Here is a 20,986-nt window from a genome sequence, read left to right as displayed (position 1 = left end):
TGTATTTACATCCAAATTGCGTGTAGAAATTACAACACTTTTCATATGTGGGTCACTTTTTAAGGGACCAAAGTAACTGGAGAGTTGGCTGCTCAGCTGTTCCATGGCCAGGTCTGTTATTCCCTTATTATTTCACTTAGAGGTAAGCAGATAAAAAGTCTAGAGGTGATTTCAAGTTGAATCTGTGGCTGAGGCCCAAAGAGCTGTCACTGCCAGTGAAGCAAGCCATCCATAGGCTGAACAATTAAAACAAACCCATTAGAGAGAGAGAACAAAAACATTAGGTGTGGCCAGATCAACTATTTGGTACATTTTTAAAAAGAAAGAATCCATTGGTGAGCTCAGGAACACCAAAAGGCCCAGAAGACCATGGAAAATAATGACAGAAAATAATGACAGAAAATAATGACAGAAGGTGTGGTAGATGACAGAAAAATTCTTTCCCTGTCAAAAGTCAGCAATCAAGAGAAGACGTCAGCAGAGCAAATACAGTGGGTTTACCACAAAATGTAAACCACTGATAAGCCCATACAGATCTGGAACAGACAAAGACTTGCTCCAGAATGATGGGAAGAGAAGAGTGTGGAGAAGGGAAGAACTGCTCATGATTTAAAGCATACCACCTCATCTTATGGTGCAACTGATTCCCTTGTATTTATTGATGATGGACTGCTGAAAAAAGCAGAAGGATGAATTCTGGGGTGTATAGGGCTATATTATCTGTTCAGATACGAAACGCTTTGGATGTCGCTTCACAGTGCAGATGGACAATGACGCGAAGCATACTTCGAAAGCAGCCCGAGACTTTTTAAAGAAGAAGCCTTTATTTGTCACATATGCATTGCAGTACAGTGAAACACTTTTCGTCACATATCCCAGCTTGTTATCTGACTTGGATGTATATACCTTTTAATTAAAGCCGAAAGTCTGCACTTTAACTCGTATTCATTATGTAATTTCAACTGCAATATACTGTGGTAGACAGCTAAAATAATAACTTTGTCAGTGCCCAAATATTTATCTGCTTCACTGTATATCAAACAGTTTACCATTTGGTAACATTTAGTAAGCCTTTACTAAGAGGTTTAAATTTAAAAAAAAAAAAAAAAAGGAAAAGTATTTCTTTGTGATACGATGTGATACTACACCTATTTTATAATGAATATTTGAAGGCGTTTTCAAGGAAGTGACAGCTGAAAACAGTACTATGCATGCAGCAGTTTCACCATACTTCCAAAAACTGAATTATACTTTACGTCAACTGAATTATACTTTATTCAACCTGGAGGTGTGGTGCAGGTGAGATGGAAAATACCAAAAAATAAATATTTGTATGACCGTTTCAGACCTGCCAAACTTTACACATTTTATGTAGGAGGAAAATATGCCCTGAGAGTAGTTTCCCTTTTTTTCCTAAAAAAAAAAATGTCAGATTGACCAATTGACATGAATCTGGAATGATTGACAGTTGCACAGGTGTTTTGAGTTCTCTGCTTGAAATGTCCGCTCACATGGCGCTCTTGCTTTCTGTCAGGGTAAATAATTTATTACCATGACTTTTATTCTTCAGTAATGTGATAAACTATCAATCTGTGTCTGACGTAACTATCATTACAAAAATATATAGTTAACATCAGTTAAGTATATATATATCAAAAACCGGGAAGTGGGGCTCATGGGGAAAAAATTTAAATGTCTGCTTTAGGTATTTGGACTGTCAGGTATAATGACACTGACACACATTTAAATACAAGGTGTTTCAGGAGACAGCCCCTTCAGTACTTTGTTTCACAAACCATTAGCTCTCCAAGTTTGGGTAATTCTGGTATTAGGTAGGATTAATGTAAGCAATTACTTGCTTGCAGTAGCAAATCAAATTTTTTTTAATAATAATTAATAATTATAATAATTAATAATTATTATGTTGTATCCATCAAAAAGATAAAGATGATTTTCCTTTACTTGAGGCAGTGAAATTCGTTACTTTCAAGCCTTCAGGTTAATAAGATGATCCAGATTTTCTGACTTGTGGTGGTATTATTAATATTTTCAAATGTAGATCCTGGGTTTCTCCACGTTTCTCTTCTATACTTCATGCAGTGTTGAACATTCTGAGCACTCATTCACTCATTGTCAATCTGGACACACCCTGGTCATGCAGTATCTAAATCAAATTAAGTGTCATACATGGTATACAGTATATTGCACAAACATGATTCATAACCATGTCATTGTAAGACATATCAATCAGTTTTCTTAAAATGCATATTATTCTTGTGGAGATAAGTTCTAGTGGAAGGGCTACCCAGTAGTGCACTTCCTGAATGTGTCCCCCTCATGACTGGCCAGCATACAGAATATGTCCACATTCTAATTTACATCATCCTCTGCTTTACACTTTGTTCCTAGTATGGCCTATCAATCTTTTTTCCTCCATATGTAACTCTAAAAGTCCATAATGAGTAGGACTATAAGTAGCCCCCGTGCTGAATATTTGATGTCTTTTCATGTTCGAAAATAGCATAGTGGTCCTTAAAGGAGAGGGAGAGACAAAGTCTGTCAGAGTCTTTCACATGAAAATGGACGTTCTTAAATATTTCATGACCTCATCAGTGAATTAGACAAGAGTTCGTGCAAATAGAAAAAAAAAGAGAGAGAAGGAAGGCAAGGATAATGTGCACCTCTGTAATTCATGCACTTACACACGACGAATGAAAGAATGAAGATGAATCTCTGTAATGCACTGGCTGTATAAATAGACTTTAACATCTGAAGTGTAATGACTTCCTATCGCTACTATAATTGAGTTCATAATTCATTGACATTTCCTTTCTTTGATCCAAGGTGACCTCTTTGAAGGTGATGTACAAGGCAAGCAAAATGTTGACAAAGTTGAGCGAGAACAAAAAAAATAAAAATTAAATGTCAGCAGAATTTTTTAATCAGGATTGGAGGGACATATTAAACGTTAAGTCCACACCTACCCTCTCTTTAACCTTCAGCACATTATAGTCTGTCATATTTTAATAATTATTTAGGTTTTATTCCATTTTTCTATGATTTCTAATTCCATCTGCATTTTTATTTTTAGAAGTTAGATACTGAACTCACTTTAGCCTGTCGGCATAGAAAAGATACTAGGGATGTGCCTTCAGTCTAATTGTATTACTTGAATATCTGTAAGAGCTGATGGATGGATATTCGGCTAACCATTAGGAGAGGGAAAAGATTTTGTCCTGCAATTAAACTTTCTTCCTGTTGGTGAAAGTGCATGTTTTTGTTTGACAGACATAATATTGAGCAAAAACAGAAACGTTAAATGCACAGCAAACATTTTACTGAATGTCAGCTCAGTATTCCTTGAGCCCAACTGCAGCAGCACGTCATTCTGGCATTGTTCAACTTCACGCTTTGTGAAAGTCCTACCTACCAAATTTCATTGGATTAATGAAGTCTGTGATCACAGTAGTAATGCATGTTTATATGAATCTGTCAGTACAGATATTTGCACATTATAGCCTATTTACTAAACCAGTGAATGAAAGGTATGATAATGCTCCACATGAGAGCAGTGAGGGGTATTGAGACTTTGAGACGTGTTGCTCGCACTGTCATTTCTGGTGTAAAATAGGCTTAATTGGCAAACCTGATGGACCTCATTAGTGCCCACTGTAGTTTAAGGAGTCATACCAAATGTTATTGGAAACATATTATCTCTTATCCCACAAGTTTCATATCTAACCACCTGCATGAGGGAAAAAAATGGCCCACTCACAAGACTTTTTAGTCCTGATGCACACCTCTAACTTGAACAACACTACAGTGCTGCACTCTGCATCAGAATATTGCCTGACACAGTTTTTCTTTTTCATATTTCTCGCTGACTTTATGTGGACTTGGGGCATAATGAGTAAATGAAGAGTGATTTCAGTATTCGAATACCGCCTCAAATGGCTAACAAGGTATTCGAATGAAATACTCAGAAACTGAACTTGACATTGCAAGTTTGCTTTTATTTTATTGGATAATTTACAGTATTTCATTTTACTTTTGTTTTCCGATTATGGTCACTTGACTTTAATGTTCCAAACGTGGCCTATTTTTCTATTAGTTCTAGCATGAAGCTGTGCTCTGTAAATATTCACACGTATTTGAGATACCAAAGGGTGTCCCTGCACCCAAATACACCGTTACTCAAAATAATGAATAATCTATTTCATGTTAATGACTCAGGCACATTTCAGACACAACTTCTGTTTAGCGCTGTGGTTTGTTACTGTAAAATCTGTCTGTCCACATGCTTGCTTTTATTGGTGCATACTCATGTGGTGTGCACAAATTGTCCTTATTTTTCCTTGGTTTCACTGAAGAGAGATGGTGCTTCTGTCATTCTTTTTAGTTCTTTTAAATGGTTTTTGTTTCCCCATCACACTCCGGTGCAATGTCTTCTTTATTTAAATCTCACTGTGTAAAGCTTTCATAGTCAGGTAGCAACACCTTGTATGATTTTTTTTTTCTTCCTATAAAAATGACCTTAAAAATGGGGAAAAAAATCTACAAAAAAAGACTGTTATACTCAGCTAATTTTATCTTCTTGATTTGTAAACTGATGTATATTTTAAAACAAATAAACCTATTTTAAATCTAACATTAGATTCATTTAATTGTTTTGACAGCATTCATTTCATTGGTGGAGTCTTGATTTTATAATGATCTTGTCCCTGGAAGTGGTGTCCCTCTGGCTGTGTTGAATCTACACCAGGCTGCTTGGGGTAGAAAGGCTACTGAACTATTACTATAATTAATTTATTCAGCAAATGAACAGCCTTTTGTTTTTTAACCAGTCTCTTTTTAATCAAATGACTTGTTCAAATGCACTTTCTTATGTCACAAATATCAACATTTAGAGAAGCTGTTATTAAACTGGTAGGCTTTACACAATTGAACAGTTTATAATTGTTTTTGAGTTGAGGAGTACAAAGGAGCTGATTAAAATTCCACATAGCTTCATTCATTTACAACCCAGATTAAATTTCCATGACTCGAGCTCTGCTGCATTGCAAAGCCATTCTCCAGCTAAGTGGTAGAATAGGGTCCTAATTAAGTTAACTTTCCATTTCAGCTGTCGATCCAAAGCCATCATGGCTGACTAATGTGCTGAGCCTGAGCTTGGCCAGCATATTACATGTAGCACCTACTGGAAGACATGGTATCTTACTAATTATGCTAAAATCTCTCCTTGGATTTTATTGTTTAGCTGGTGTGTGATTCCTTCAGCACACTTTGTGTGTTCATTCTTTGGGTTAGAGCTTTAGTTCAAACTGTGGTATAAGAGTCTAATTGGTACTTCATCATTTTGAGTCCTTTTAACATAGGCCTCCTGTCAGAGGGAGATTAGTGGGTAGAGGATTCATGGCACTATTACGCACTGGAAAAATTGCCTTCCGCTTGTCTTGGTCACTTAGCAGCTCAGGTGATTGATCATAGGCCTTTCATTTATTATAGAAAACACTCTCCTCCAGTGTTGTCTGGCTCGTTTGGCAGCTGCTTGGCTGAAAGGCCAGGGTGGCAGCAGGGAGGGAGTTTCTCCTGCAGTGGTGTCTGCTTCCATCTCTGATCCTTGTCCTTAGGGAGCTGCTTAATCAAACTGCAGCAACAGAACACAAAAGCTAGTGTACTGCAATATGGAGATGTATTGTAGGTTTTGAGGAAGAAAAATCCAATGCAGTTGATCTCTCTCTGTCTTTTTTTTTTTTTTTTTTTTTAAATAAGCAGTTGAATAGCCCTAAACACCACTCAAAGTTAGGGCTGGTGTTTTGTGTATTCAGCTGATTCTCAGGACTAAGGATTAGAGTGAAGGAGGGAAATAAACTGCAGCACTCTAGCTGTTGTTGGTAACATCTGTTGCTGTCAATTCTGGGTAGTTGTTGGAAGCTTATGGCAAGTTCATGTAATGAAGAATTCTGGATGGGAAAACTTCCCATTATTACATCTTGAAAGTCTTTATCATGCGTGTCTCATGCATGGTTTTCTTTTCTTTTTTTTTTTGCTTCCCCAGCACTTTTCAAAGACTTTTGTCTGTGTCCACCAGCTCCCCTTCTTCCCCTACTGCAGTTCTTTCCTGCGTGTGCACGATGTACCTGCACATTTTGTGTGTTGTGTCTTGGCAGTCGGACCTGCATTAATTTACTGCTACCATGTTTATCTAATTATGTCATGGGTGTAAATCATATGCAGTCTTTCAATAGCATAAATTCCCCACTATTCATGAAGCCTTTTGGATGAAGCATCTGCATGAACTCAGTGAAAGTCCAGTCTCCAAGACATACAACGATTAGACAATCATTAAGACCTGGATGACTGAAAAACCTTTACGGACACATTAATGAATAAAACTGATATTCAGCACATAGCAAATGAATTGGCAAATCTATACTCCAGTTATTTTCCTGAATAGGAAGCTCCTAATCAGAGCTTCCTCAATACAGATTAGATTTTCAATCTGTAACAACACACTATAGTTTAAAAGGAAAAAGAATCCTATTACATTCCATATTGTTTTACCATGTTAGTATTTGTAAACATGGTCCACCATTGTGTATAAGGGATAAAGCAGGCCAGAAATGCTTTAAGCAATGCTTTAAGTGGATCACAATTTTCTTGAACAATATAAACAACATGGTCTGCTTTACACATGAGCTGGGAAGGCAGCATAATTCACTGAAATATCTCATTCATCTGGGGAATTTCATCATTTTAGATGGTTTGAAAAACACTGTGGGTTTAATGTGAACAGTAGAAATGCTTTGAGTGTACACCATGCTGAACTTAAAAAAGAAAAATAAAAAAGTAATTTGCATTTTAAAGGAAATTTGGCTTCACTCACTCAGTGCGCATTTCTGTGTTATCCTGTGCAGTTTTAAAGGTCAAGACGATAAAAGACCAAAATGCTGACTTACCAAACACCATTAAATCTCACTGTGTAAAGCTTTCATAGTCAGGTAGCAACACCTTGCATGATTTTTTTTTCTTCCTATAAAAATGACCTATAAAAAAAGACCAAAATGCTGACTTACCAGACACCATCATATCTTGATGGTGACAATAAAACTAAGTGGACACAGTTATGAAAAGGACACAGCACTTAGAAAGATGTAAATAGATTTATTCAGGCCATCACAACAACCCTACTTAGCTGATCTAATCAAGAGTACACTGTTGCTTAAATAGTTACTTATAAATAGATTGTACATCAGGCAAATAAATAATTCACTATAGAGTATAAGTCACTTGGTGGTCGAGGTTATTTTTGTGCCAGCGTTGAACAGTCTACCACTAAATGCTACACGTCATGCTTTGTGAGTGGCTGCACGCTAACACGTGGGCTGACGGTAGCGGCGTGCAGTGCAAACCTAAAACCAAAGGCAGCTCCAGTTATCACAAGTCAGTCTCTCCCAAAAAGCTCTCACCCAGTCCTGATGACATCAGGACCATCTGGGAGTTGGGGTCTGGAAGGGTCAGAGACATCGCATAAACGTTTGAAAACTGCAGCTATAAAGAAGACAGGAAAGGACAACTCCAGTTTTCTAGTACTGTTTCTCTTCCTACTGATTTCTTTTTACATGGAGTAGATGGAGTTAAATGCTACATTTTTAACCATATACTGGTTTTTATACTGATGCAGCTCTCTAGCTAATCAGGGGTCTCAGACTCAGGTTCTGGAGAGCCAAACACCTGCAGAGATTAGATTAGTTTACTCTCTTCTAACACACTGAATTCAACTTGAACAGGCCTTGATAATTATCAGAAAATCTGAATCAAGGATATTTCCCCAGACACTATTGTATGACAAAGGAGTTCATTCATTCATATGGGATGCGGAATAGTTGCTTAGTCATAAATTTGTACTTAAAACATAAGACAATGACATTGAACTCTGTGCTTTTTTTATTACACAATCATTTTTAATTTTGTGTCTATAAACCAGGGCCTTGTTTTTCATTACTAAGTTATGTGGACTGGATTATTGGTGAATTGACATGATCCCGTACTTTTTCGCTGTTGGACGGGTTGCCAAGGCAACAAGTTTGTAAGATCAAACCTGCTGAGTCTTTTTGCAATGTAAAAAGACCGGCCATTTCAAAGAGCCATATACATTAATTTAGTTTAATGTGGCCATGAGATACAACTAGATAACATCAAGATAACATAATTGTAATGTTTATGTATAATTTACTTTTTGCACTTTTTGCACTTAAATTAATCAAATTGAGTCACTGTTCTGACTAATTTTTCCCCTCATCTAAAGAAAATGTGCATGATTTAATAAATCACCTACTTATAGTTTAGCTTAAATTAGAAGAATTCATAGGTTTCTGCAGTAGTTTTTTTTTTTTTTTTTAGTAATTTTTGTGGAATATTGTAAGCAGAGTGTTCAGTATATTGTACATATATTTTGAATGTTTTTCGTTGATGTTGATCCTTAAACTCAGTTTATCCAGATTAACCAAAATGTAGGTATAATTATATTAATTTGAAAACTCCAAACAGCACACTGAGAACACAAATAGTAAATAAAGTATAGCAGGTGCACGCATTATGATTTTGTGAAGTTAGGGGTTGCCACAGTGGATCATTGATCATTTTATCTGGGTTGGGAGTACACTCCCAGTGGCTGGGTTGGTTCCCTGCCTGGGAACTGAACCTGGGCTGTGGCGATGAGAGTGTGGGCTCCTTAGCTGCTAGACCACCAGGGACCCCACATGAACATTGTGTATATGGGGAAAAAAAATACTATATTTTATTGTCTGCTCCAGGGCTCTGTAATTCATGTTGTATATCTGCCCTTTCCAGTCAACACAAGAGAGTGCAATTATCCCTGACAAATCAATCCGGATGCTGTAATCAAGTTTGCACGTGTAGTGTTAAATATTTAGTCCATTTGTAATAATTAAGATTTGTTAATCCAACATTCTTACATTTGCTAAGTGATATATGAAGAACAGGCCCTAGCTAACTAGCCAACATGCAATAAAGTGAGTGTGGCTTCTTCGGGATACTTCTGCTAGTGGAGCAAAAATAAACAGAGCATTTGGCCATATTGTGTCCAAAATGTCACTTACTCTATATTAAATTTTTGTTTATAGAACTGTTTGTATAAAAGCAATATCGCACTCTCAGTCATGCGGTTATACTGAATATCAGCACGGCTGTGATTACCTACAACCATATCACAGCCGTGCTGATATTCAGTATAACCGCACTCCTGCTTGTGCTATACTGCGTAAATAAAACCTAGCTTTTGGTAAAGAGTACAGGTTTTAAAAGAGGTAGAATGCTAAGCTCTGCAGTGCTGTGGCCCTTCAGGACGCCCCTGCTATCTAAATAAAGCATACACTTTGTCCTTATATTGCACAAGCAATGCTACAGTTTCCCCTGTATTACTCTAAACACACCAACACTCCTGTTCTTCAGAGTGCTGATGACTCCTGGAAAGTTCCACACAGAAAGAGAAAGAGGGATAATGAGAGAGTTTAGCTCAGTCTGAAGGAAAGACAGTGTGGGAGAGTGGATCAGCCCTTACTGCTGTGGGGAAGCCAGGCAGGTTTCTCTCGCATGGTGACTGAGCTGCCGTGGGCCTCTGCATCTCTGTCCTCATCCTCCTCGCCCTCAGACAGGAGGTCAGAGATCTGCTGCTGCAGCTCAGGGCTGATGGCGTTCTCAGCCAGCACCAGCACACGCAGACAGGTCGGGTAGTTCTCCACCATGTCCAGGAAGACCTGGTGCCGCAGTAACAGAACAGTCATGGACATGTGCACAAGCCCCTTAACTGTTTCAGCCTGTGTTATGTCCTATCCAATATATGAAAGTATATACTGGAGCTGATGGTGCGGACAGAATATACTCTGGTATTTATATCATAGGATGGGTGAAGAGACAGAGAGGTTCTGAGGCAATGCAGTGAGTGTAAGAGGTGATCTGCACCTAGCATTAAGCCATTGTAGCTTGTGGTCCGTCTTATTAGCCTGTATGTTTGTTCTTGGCTTTGCTTGGAAATAGAAATGGAAATTACACATTAAACAAACTCCTCTACTCATTTCCAATATATGAAAGCAAATATTGGATGTTTAATGAGTGCTTCTGAAGCTAGGTCCGGTCAAAATTCTGTTCCAACTAGTTCACAAACTAATTCAGATACTCCTGACTTATCTGATGGTTAATTTGTTCTCTGCTACTCTCATTTACTACCTGTGAAATATTTAGTAAATATCATGTGGAAAAAGCACCACTAAGCCCATCTTTAATAGTCAAACATTATCCCTGATTGAACTGAAAGTCTACAGTCGGTGAGGATAGATATTATATTTGAAATCAGTCCGTCTCTAACTCCTAATTGACACTTTTTTACAATGTCTTTGGGCATGTAAGGCTTGTAAGAATGGCAGGACTGAGCACACACACTGGGAGGACCACACAGACCCACTTGGCAGCTGGATTAAGAGGGCACAATGTCGCCCTCTAGTGGAGTTTACTAGTACTTAGCCCAAGCACCCTTAGAATTGTACATTTTCCTTATAAAGTGAATTATATCAGTTGTATGCTTATACAACATAAATCTTCTGGAAGTCTTCACAAATGTTTGCAGTTATTCATAATTCCCATTAAACACTATCTATGACACCCTTTTGTGGCTAAATATGGTTAATTTCATTAGTTTCATTTGTTTCATCAGCTACCTACTATATGAGCATAGGCTCTTCCACTCCTCACTGTAAAGAGAAGCAATGTGTTTGGAAACTAATCTATATCATATAAAGACAGCATCAGTAAATGTATCAAATGCTTTGAATCATTAATACAGTATAAATTTTCTAGTCTATCCTTCTTTATAATTTCAGGCCAAATATGGCAGTCCGGGTTGGGAAGGTTCATGATGGCTCACGTTTTTTTTTAAACATTTTTTTAGTCATGGTAGAACAAATACTAATGTTCCTCAGAGTGTTCTTTGCCAGATGACAAATAAAACAAATAGGAGTGCTTTAGCCAGGGAGAGGCTATGATGACCGGCGAGGGATGCATGTATATTTTAAATGGTGGGGAAAATATTTTTTCCGGTGGCAGAAAGTGGCAACTCTATCAGAGTTCATAAGAGAAATGATTGTGTTATTGATCATAGAGAATGAGCTGTCGATAAAAAGAAACCACAGTGATCTCAGTAATCACCTGCTGGCAGCTCTGCTGTTTGTGAAGTAGAAGGAATTGTAATGGCTTAAACATAAGTACTATTAAATGTCATATAATGTGAAATATTCGAGGAACTATTTGTCCTGTTCAGAGTTCTCAGTTGTAGTCATGTATTTCTAAGTCTTTCACTCTTTTTATAAAATGGATTGCAATTACAGTTTGCAGTTATGCACACAAACAGCAAGGTAGCATGGCATCATGGCTATCTGTATCTTTGCTGACATGTTGCTCAGAATTTTTAGCCCTGTGGCAGTGTTTATATGCAGCCAGCTAACGGTGAGGCGTTATAATAAGGCGTTAACTTTTAACATCTGTTACAGTTAACCATTAACTCAGCTAATTATACATGCCCTAGGTAACTCACCTCCTTCTGAGGATGTTGTAAAGTTAATATTTAATTAAAACATTTAGTTTAAATGTGGAATGTGATGGGACATTCAAAACACCAAGGTCCGGACCTCGGTAGTTTTGGAAGGTTCTCAACTGACCTCAGAGCAGCTGAGGAGGACACTGTAGATTTGATCACATACTTAAAGTGCTGGCCCTTTATGTCCAGCACTCAGGAGTCACTGTGGTAACAGACCTGAACTTCTTTTTGGGAGTGATGTATGTGATGCACATCTGATAAAGTATGATGTAAATCTGAGGGTTTGTGTGGGCGGTTGGTGGTTTGTGAAATGCAATCTACTCGTAATCTTGCTAGCCAAATCAACATTAGCTGATCACAGTAATGTTAGCTGATGTAGCCAGGGTTAGCTGCAGGCTACAAAGGCATTTTTAATCTATGCTTTTTCAGTAATCACTAAGGAGACGTGACAGTCACAGTAACAGTGTGATGATTACGATATCTTTGCAATGGGGCTAATGATGTGTCAATCATTCAAGTCGAACAGAGGGAGGTTTTCTTCTCTCTCTTTTGCTCAGCTTTTATTCTGCACACAAAATATCCTTGAGGTTGGCAACTGCATAGAAATTCTCCACCAAGGCAGATAGAGCTGCTAAGTATGGAAAGTGCGGGATGACAAAGTGTGTATGTAAAATTAAAAAAGCAGGTAAATGTAAATGATTAATGATTAAAGGTAAATGGCTGTATCCATCATATTTTGTGTAAATAGTGTAATAATTATAATAATCCAAATATGATACATAAATATAACAACAAAAAGAATAATTTTGGGAGAATTCACATTTTTCATATCAGATCATTTTTAACTCTGCTACAGAAGCAAGAAAGAAAAAGGAGGACAGAGCACATGCAAAGATAAATGTAAACCAAAATATTTAACTCTATAAAAAAATGATGCAGTCTGACTGGCATCATAGCTGTTTATGGAAGAGCAGAAGTATCACATGACAGATTAGAAATTAGCAATTGATGTTGTACACATTCATTGTGGTATATGAAGTGGGTCACATTTCTAAATTCCATCAAATTTCGATTATGTTACACACTGTCAGTGTTTATTCCTGAGTATACTGTAGCATTTTTGAATGTATTGTTTACCTGTGCTGATTGATTTGTGAGTCCTGTTCCCTCCAAGTCTAAAACCTCCAGTGTCCTGCTGGATGCCACAGCAACAGCCAGCATTCCAGCAATCTGGTCCCCTAAGAAATAAATTTGGAAAAGAGCTGAGACAGAGAGAAATGTGTTATGCTTTGGAGTCCTAAAATTGCAACCTCTGCATTGCTGCAGCAGTTTGGACACTAAGATGGTATTTTCATTCTGTGGAAAGTGATAATCAGCAAAACACTCGGAAACTAAAACAAGGACACAGTGTCATTAATGTGTAGCACCTCTCTCACAGAGCACCCTGGTGCTTTTCTGCCTGTGCTCATCACAACCTGGATGAAGTATGTAAGTGTGGGCTGAATATTGGGGTGACTGACTTGAAAATTTCTAGATAGACTATTAAAACCTCAATTTTGTTCAACATTTTACAGTAATGAGGTAAAGAAAGTGAACACAAATAATAAGAGGTTGTTAAATATTTCTGTTTATACATGATTAACAGAACAGTTCTGTATCTCTAATGTGAAAAAACCCAACTCTGGCTACTAAGGCCCAACATGCCCTAGATGAATGCTTTTATCATTAGGCTATTCCAGCTATGTCAGCTCTGGGTAAATGTACTGTTTTTTTTCCTTTCAGACCATTAACGTGCTGTACCTTTCCACCATTTTCCCTTGATTCAATGTTTGGAGTGTTGCTGACGCCAATCTACCATATTGGCCTGAAGAATAGGTGTGTCTGCCTAGCGCCCTCTAATAAATTCAGAATTAATGCTGCCTGCATTTATGTAAGGCGTGTTTTGGGCTTCTTATACATGCAAACATACATGCATTGCGTTACATGCCAGGTCCATGAGGCGCTTTGCACCTACAAGAAGCTGAAATGCCAAAACCTTCTCTCTGGAGCCTCTTGGAAAGCCAGCTTATCTTGGTAGTGCTCAAGAACTTTCTTGAGCACATTAACAAGGGAAGAGTATCATTCAAAGTAAAACAGGATTGTTCAGTACCAGTCGTTTCATTTCCAGACCTGTTTACAAAACAATGCATTACTATATCATATTTTAAGGCACTAATAATACTAATACTGATTTGATTAAGTAAAGCTGGTTGCATTTTAATGTTAAAACTGGCATTCCCGACTCCCAAGTGACGCAACAGAAAAGTGTTTGTCCTTTCGTTGGGAGATTGCGAGTTCAAATCCCAATGATGCCGCAGCCATCCATGGTTGGGAGTCCAATAGGGCAAAATTTGCCATGCTCTCTGGGTGGGAGGGATCTCATACTATCTCCCCTGTCAATCACAGTAACAATAGCCAGGCACCAACTGCAGGCATCTGTGGGCTCATGTATGCAGAACAGGGCAGATAATGTTTTGCTTCTTTCTAAAAATAAATGCTTAAAATGAGCAAAATTATCTGCCAACAGAACAAAACTATTTCAAGCTTGAAATTAGTAAAAAAAAAAAAGTCTAGAAATACACTGTATGGCCAAAAGTATGTGGACACCTGGCCATTACACCCAAATGTGCTTATTGAACATTCCAGATTAATTCCCCCTTTACTGATGTAATAACTTCCTCTCTTCTGGGAAGGCTTTCCACTAGATTTTGGAGCGTGACTGTGGGGATTTGTGCTCATTTAGCCACAAGAGCATTAGTGAGATCAGGTACTGATGTTATGTGAGGAGGCCTGGCTCACAGTCAGTGTTCCAGTTCATCTCAAAGGTGTTCAGTGGGGTTGAGGTCAGCGCTCTGTGAAGGGAACTCGAGTTCTTCCACTCCAGCCTTGGCAAACCATGTCTTTATGGACCTCGCTTTGTGCATCGTGGCATTGTCATGCTGGAGCAGGTTTGGGCCTCTTAATACTGCAGCATACAAACACAATCTAGACAACTGTGTTTAAAACTGTGTGGTAACAGTTTGGGGAAGACTCGTATATAAGTGTGATGGTCAGGTGTCCACATATGTTTGACCATATAATGTAGGTTTTATAAGAATATATTTGGTTTGCTGTAATCTTATCATACGACATACTAGATGACTATATTCAATATTTTCAATATTCAATATTTTACTAGATTTGACTATATTCAGTATTTTTCACTTGATAAGATGTAATTTTTGGAGTGTAAGTCATCCATAAAATATGAAGTATGACAGCATTTGTCCAGCATGTTCAGGAATGCTTACCTAACGGATTGTAGTCTAGATTAAGGACCCGCAGCTGTGAGCTATGAGCCACTGCGATTGCCAGGCGAGCCCAGCCTTTAGTGGTGATTGCTGGGTTTGCACTTAGTGTCAACTCTCTGAGACCTGCAGAACAAAAATATAAATCAAAACAACAAGTAAGACATTACGAAATTTGTAACGCCAAATATTTAACTAAGAATAAAATGTTACTAGTTTGTAACTTTAATAATAGCCAGTCAGTCAGTCATATTTATTTATAAAGCACATTTAAAAACAACAGCTGTTGGCCAAAGTGCTGTACAAAATTTAAGCATATACCAAAAATACAAAAGTAAACATAGAACACAGCAACAGATAGTACACTACAGTTATGCCACTGCGCTTACTTATGACCATATGCAACAGTAAATAAATAAGTTTTAAGAAGAGACTTAAAATCAGCACATGGTGCAGTTCTTATATAGGGGGGCAAATTATTCCAGAGCTGTGGAGCGGCCACTGAAAAGGCACGATCTCCTTTTGATTTCAAGCGTGACCTTGGAACAGTCAACTGAGGACTATTAGTTGATCGAAGTTCCCTGGAGGCATTACAGTGGAACAGAAGGAGATCGGAGATATATGAAGGAGCCAGTCCATGCAAACCCTTATAAACAAACAACAATGTTTTAAAATGGATACGATATTTAACTGGGAGCCAGTGGAGAGAGATCAACACTGGTGAAATATGTTCCCTCTTCCTTGTTCCAGTTAACAATCTAGCAGCAGCGTTTTGAACAGCATAGCAAGCAAAAATGTTCACTTTAATCTGACTCTCAATACTCAATTGTTCTGTAAGTGACGTTAACAATGCACATGGCTGAAAAGGTGAATGCATTTTATTGTGTTTATTTTTTCAAGGGTAATATGATCTTTTACCAGATTTGGCCCCATCTGGAGGCAACATGCCACAAATCAGCTGAATCGCCTCATCTCCCAGCATACAATCTCCCAGGTCCAAGGACACCAGAGAGGGGTGAGTTGACAGCGCCGTGTTCAGAGTGACCAACCCTGCATCTAAAAGAGGGCTTCCATGCAGACTGTGAGGATGAGAGGAACACAGAGAGACAGACATAGGACACATGATGTGAGGAATTAGACAAATAAAGTCCTGGCATTCTGATACAGTGTGTCAGTAGTGATTTTAGTTTTGTGTAATATAAAGTATGCATTTAAGATTCTATTGTATGCTCAGAGAGGTTAAAGAAGTTCATATAAGACCTGATAAAGAACAGGCATGTCTTTTCAGGACTATTTACTGTGCTTGATATGACAAAGGTCATGTCGCTTTGACCTATGCCTAATTGGGGTCTGTTAGCTCTGAACACTGTAATTAGTGCAGTAAACCAGTGTTGGAGGTTTAGGTATCCTCCTCCTCTGGCCTGCCTTTACTGTTGTTTTACATGTTGTCAGACTGCAGAAAATCATTCTTACTCAAACGGGATATGCAAAAAAAAAATTATTTATTCATCTTCAGTAAAGGTTCCATGCTGATCAGGGTCCCGGTGGATCTGGAGCCTGTCCCAGGAACACTGGGAGCAAGGCAGGAGAGTTCACCCTGGAACGCAACACCGGTCTACTGCAGGGCAACAGGCCACACACATACACACCTATGGGCAATTTAGCGTAACCAGTCTGCCAGCATGCATGATTTTGGACAGTGGGAGGAAACCAGAGAACCCAGAGGAAACCCACGCAAACACTAGGAGAATGTACAAAATGAGAAACTCATTGAGAGCTCAGAATCGAACTCAGCACGCTGGAGCTGTGAGCCAGCAATGAGTTAATTCAGCACTGTCAAATACTGTACATTATATGGCCAAAAAGTATGTGGACACCCGACCATCACACCCATATGGGGTTCTTCTCCAAACTGTTGCCACAAAGCTGGAAGCACATAATTGTCTAGAATATCTTTGTATGCTGTAATTTTACATTTAATTCCCTTCACTGGAGCTAAGGGGCCCAAACCTGTTCCAGCATGACAATGCACAAATCAAGTTCCATGAAGATGTGTCCCAGGCCTCCTCACCCAACATCAGTAATGACCTCACTAATGTTCTTGTGACTGATTGGACAAATCCCCACAGTTGCGCTCCAAAATCTAGTGGAAAGCTTTCCCAGAAGAGTGGAGGCTATTATAACAGCAAAGGGGGACTAAATCTGGAATAGGATGTTCAACCACACACACACACATTTACACATTTTTGTGTAAATTTCATTTCTTTTCTGAAACTATTTCTTTAACTCAACAAAGTATAATTACAATACAATTTCATTCAACACTGTAGCTGTTTTTTTTGTTGTTGTGTATTTTTGCTTTGAACTAAACTGAGTTCAGTACAGTAGGAGTTAATTCAGTACAGTAGGAGTTAATTGAACACTGGGTGTTAATTCAGTACAGTAGGAGTTAATTCAGTACAGTAGGTGTTAATTCAGTACAGTAGGAGTTAATTCAGTACAGTAGGAGTTAATCAAATACTGGGTGTTAATTCAGTGCAGTAGGAGTTAATTCAGTACAGTAGGTGTTAATTCAGTACAGTAGGAGTTAATTCAGTACAGTAGGAGTTAATTGAACACTAGGAGTTAATTCAGTACAGTAGGAGTTAATTCAGTACAGTAGGTGTTAATTGAATACTGGGTGTTAATTCAGTACAGTAGGAGTTAATTCAGTGCAGTAGGTGTTAATTCAGTACAGTAGGAGTTAATTGAACACTGAGTGTTAATTCAGTACAGTAGGAGTTAATTCAGTACAGTAGGAGTTAATTGAACACGGTGTTAATTCAGTACAGTAGGAGTTAATTCAGTACAGTAGGAGTTAATTGAACACTGGGTGTTAATTCAGTACAGTAGGTGTTAATTCAGTGCTGTAGGTGTTAATTGAACACTGGGTGTTAATTCAGTACAGTAGGAGTTAATTCAGTACAGTAGGAGTTAATTCAGTACAGTAGGAGTTAATTGAACACTGGGTGTTAATTCAGTACAGTAGGAGTTAATTCAGTACAGTAGGAGTTAATTGAACACTGAGTGTTAATTCAGTACAGTAGGAGTTAATTCAGTACAGTAGGAGTTAATTCAGTACAGTAGGAGTTAATTGAACACTGGGTGTTAATTCAGTACAGTAGGAGTTAATTCAGTACAGTAGGAGTTAATTCAGTACAGTAGGAGTTAATTGAACACTGAGTGTTAATTCAGTACAGTAGGAGTTAATTCAGTACAGTAGGAGTTAATTGAACACTGGGTGTTAATTCAGTACAGTAGGAGTTAATTCAGTACAGTAGGAGTTAATTCAGTACAGTAGGAGTTAATTGAACACTGGGTGTTAATTCAGTACAGTAGGAGTTAATTCAGTACAGTAGGAGTTAATTCAGTACAGTAGGAGTTAATTGAACACTGGGTGTTAATTCAGTACAGTAGGAGTTAATTCAGTACAGTAGGAGTTAATTCAGTACACTGGGTGTTAATTCAGTACAGTAGGAGTTAATTCAGTACAGTAGGAGTTAATTCAGTGCAGTAGGAGGTAATTGAACACTGGGTGTTAATTCAGTACAGTAGGAGGTAATTGAACACTGGGTGTTAATTCAGTACAGTAGGAGTTAATTCAGTACAGTAGGAGTTAATTCAGTACAGTAGGAGTTAATTGAACACTGGGTGTTAATTCAGTACAGTAGGAGTTAATTCAGTACAGTAGGAGTTAATTCAGTACACTGGGTGTTAATTCAGTACAGTAGGAGTTAATTCAGTACACTGGGTGTTAATTCAGTACAGTAGGAGTTAATTGAACACTGGGCTCTAATGAATTCAGAATGAAGAGAGGCTCTGAACTGTGAGAAAGTTACTCAGAAACGTCGTTAACTGCACCAGGGCTCAGTAATGTTAAACCTGCTTTAAGGCAGAATTAGAAGGCACATAATCCACGGTATATTTTACTTACAACAGTGTCTGTATGGACCTGTTGGCTGTGAGCGCCTCGGCGAGCTGCTTTGCGCGGCCGCCGCTCGACACCACGCCCAGGTTCAGGTTGAGCTGCGCGAGCGAGCGGGACTCGGACACCCCGCGGCACACGCGCCCGAAGTCCCTGTCGGACAGCTGACAGCCCCGCACCGACAACAGCCTCACACTGTTCTCCTTCAGACTGTCGCAGATGTCTCGGATTTCTGCTCCGGACAGCGCCTCTCCTGTGATCTGAATTGAACCCGGCAGCATCTTGGTGAGGCTGGAAGTCACGCTCGAGCCGACACCATCGTCGATTCAGGTAACTGAGGTAAGGCAGCTAACTTCGGCAGCAAAAAGAGACGACGCCCCCCACGAAACAACTAGCTACATCATTCAGAGCCACACTAAAACAACAGAGTGCTGATGCGAAAAGGAAACAGCATGCCGCTTGAGGAAAACTACAAACCCTGAGGATTTGCGGTCATGCCATTAGCATCTCCAAAGTTCCGACAGACCCAGACCTTTCCTCCGATAACAGGTCTTCAATTCGTTTGATTTCTTGGGCTGGCAAGCCAATAAATATGGCTTTAACCCCTTGAACAGGTGCAGTATTCTCAGGTTCAGGTTGTCCACTTCTGCGTGAGAAACACGAATGCGTTTTGCGGCATCCAGACAAAGCTAATCGTTCCTGGTGTCCGTTACCATGGACACCACCCGTCCAGATAAAGAGCAGCAGCCCATCCAGCCAAATCCCTCGCGATGCTCTGAAAGCCTCGAGGTGCAGATAATCCGCTTCTGAGCGCTTACTGTAGGGGGAATTGTGCTAAGGGTCGCCTACAATGCAAGTCTCCACTGAGTGTGTTTCCTAAGCTGGGAAAAGATCCCAGAGCTACTGATGGAACAAATATACACCGTGTACCTTGTTCGGGATCACATGCGATTAGTTGGGTCTAGTTTGCGTATACGAACAGCCTCAGACCCTAATGAAATTCCAGTAGAAAACACACAGCGCTTTCTAATGGTTCCAGTTTTACCAGTCAGAGGTCTGGTTGATCCACTGTTTGATAACATGGGCTTCCAAATAGCAGCAGTTTTATATCTGTAGATCCAAGCTGTTTAAATCTCTAGGGAACATATCAAAGTGTGTCCATTAATCTAAAAATTAATTGTGCTTTGTTACTTCCCACCTTGCCACCATGTCACCACATCACATGGATGGAAGATTCAAAAGAAACCATCACAGCTGAAGCTGTAGCCTGCTGGGGCAGATCACTACAGCCCGCCTTATACCCTGAAAGCCCTGCGATCCTATTCTTCTTCCTGCTGAAAAATCCAGCCTGGTCTGACCAGCGATCAGCTGTCTAAACACAAGCCAAGCTGGTAGACCATCTTTGCCAGCTGGTACATTCTATTCCAACTTCCTTGTTACTTGAATTGTTCAAAATGTTTCAGATTTTTTAACTCAGACCAAGCAGGAAGTGTGTCAAAAGTAGCATACATTAGAATAAAGAACATTAGCTAAATAATGAGTATCATGTCCAAATGATGCTCTATTAGATTCTTTGCCTTATTAGAGTTTTTTGTCACGTTCTTAATTTCTTATGCAAACCTTCTTCCAAAATGTGATGGCTGATAGTTTAACCAATTGTATCCAGAGTAGATCTGGTTGCAGAGCCTGGAGCTTGGTGATGGAGCTTGGTGAAAGATGAGCCCAGATTCTTGTCACAAACACAGGTGGTATATGGCAAGGTCTTCTCAGTGCTGAATACAGAAAAGCTTTGTCTTTATCCAACCTCAATAACTCAGACTCTTACACCACAGCTCACACTAAGAGGTGAGGAAAGAAGTAATTTCAAATCTCCACTTCCTCTTCTAACAAATGAAATATAACCACTCCTGTGTGACTTAGAAAAGCCATGATGGCTAGAATCAGTAGTGGTTCAATAACCTTAAACATGACAATAAAGTCACAGTGTCATGCCACTGACACACTGACTATTTTGTTGGTGAGACAACAGCTAGTGAATTTTTACTCAAAGCAGGTCATCAGTCTCAATGATTACTGAATATAACT

General features: G+C 38.9%; 1 protein-coding gene across 1 annotated transcript; it reads right to left on the bottom strand.

Moving 5' to 3' along the window:
- Positions 1-7,144: 7,144 nt before the first annotated feature.
- lrrc73 (leucine rich repeat containing 73) lies at positions 7,145-20,777 on the bottom strand. The gene is made up of 6 exons (XM_026937420.3): positions 18,911-20,777; positions 15,856-16,016; positions 14,941-15,063; positions 12,749-12,849; positions 9,584-9,779; positions 7,145-7,508 (listed from the first exon to the last, which is right to left on the bottom strand). Exons 1-6 carry the CDS (start codon positions 19,180-19,182, stop codon positions 7,438-7,440), a joined length of 924 nt encoding a protein of 307 aa, XP_026793221.1. The 5' UTR covers positions 19,183-20,777; the 3' UTR covers positions 7,145-7,437.
- Positions 20,778-20,986: the final 209 nt, after the last annotated feature.

This window comes from Pangasianodon hypophthalmus, chromosome 3 (genome assembly GCF_027358585.1).
Source record: "Pangasianodon hypophthalmus isolate fPanHyp1 chromosome 3, fPanHyp1.pri, whole genome shotgun sequence".
NCBI classification, from domain to species: domain Eukaryota; kingdom Metazoa; phylum Chordata; class Actinopteri; order Siluriformes; family Pangasiidae; genus Pangasianodon; species Pangasianodon hypophthalmus.
This window is presented reverse-complemented; position numbering and strand designations above follow the sequence as displayed.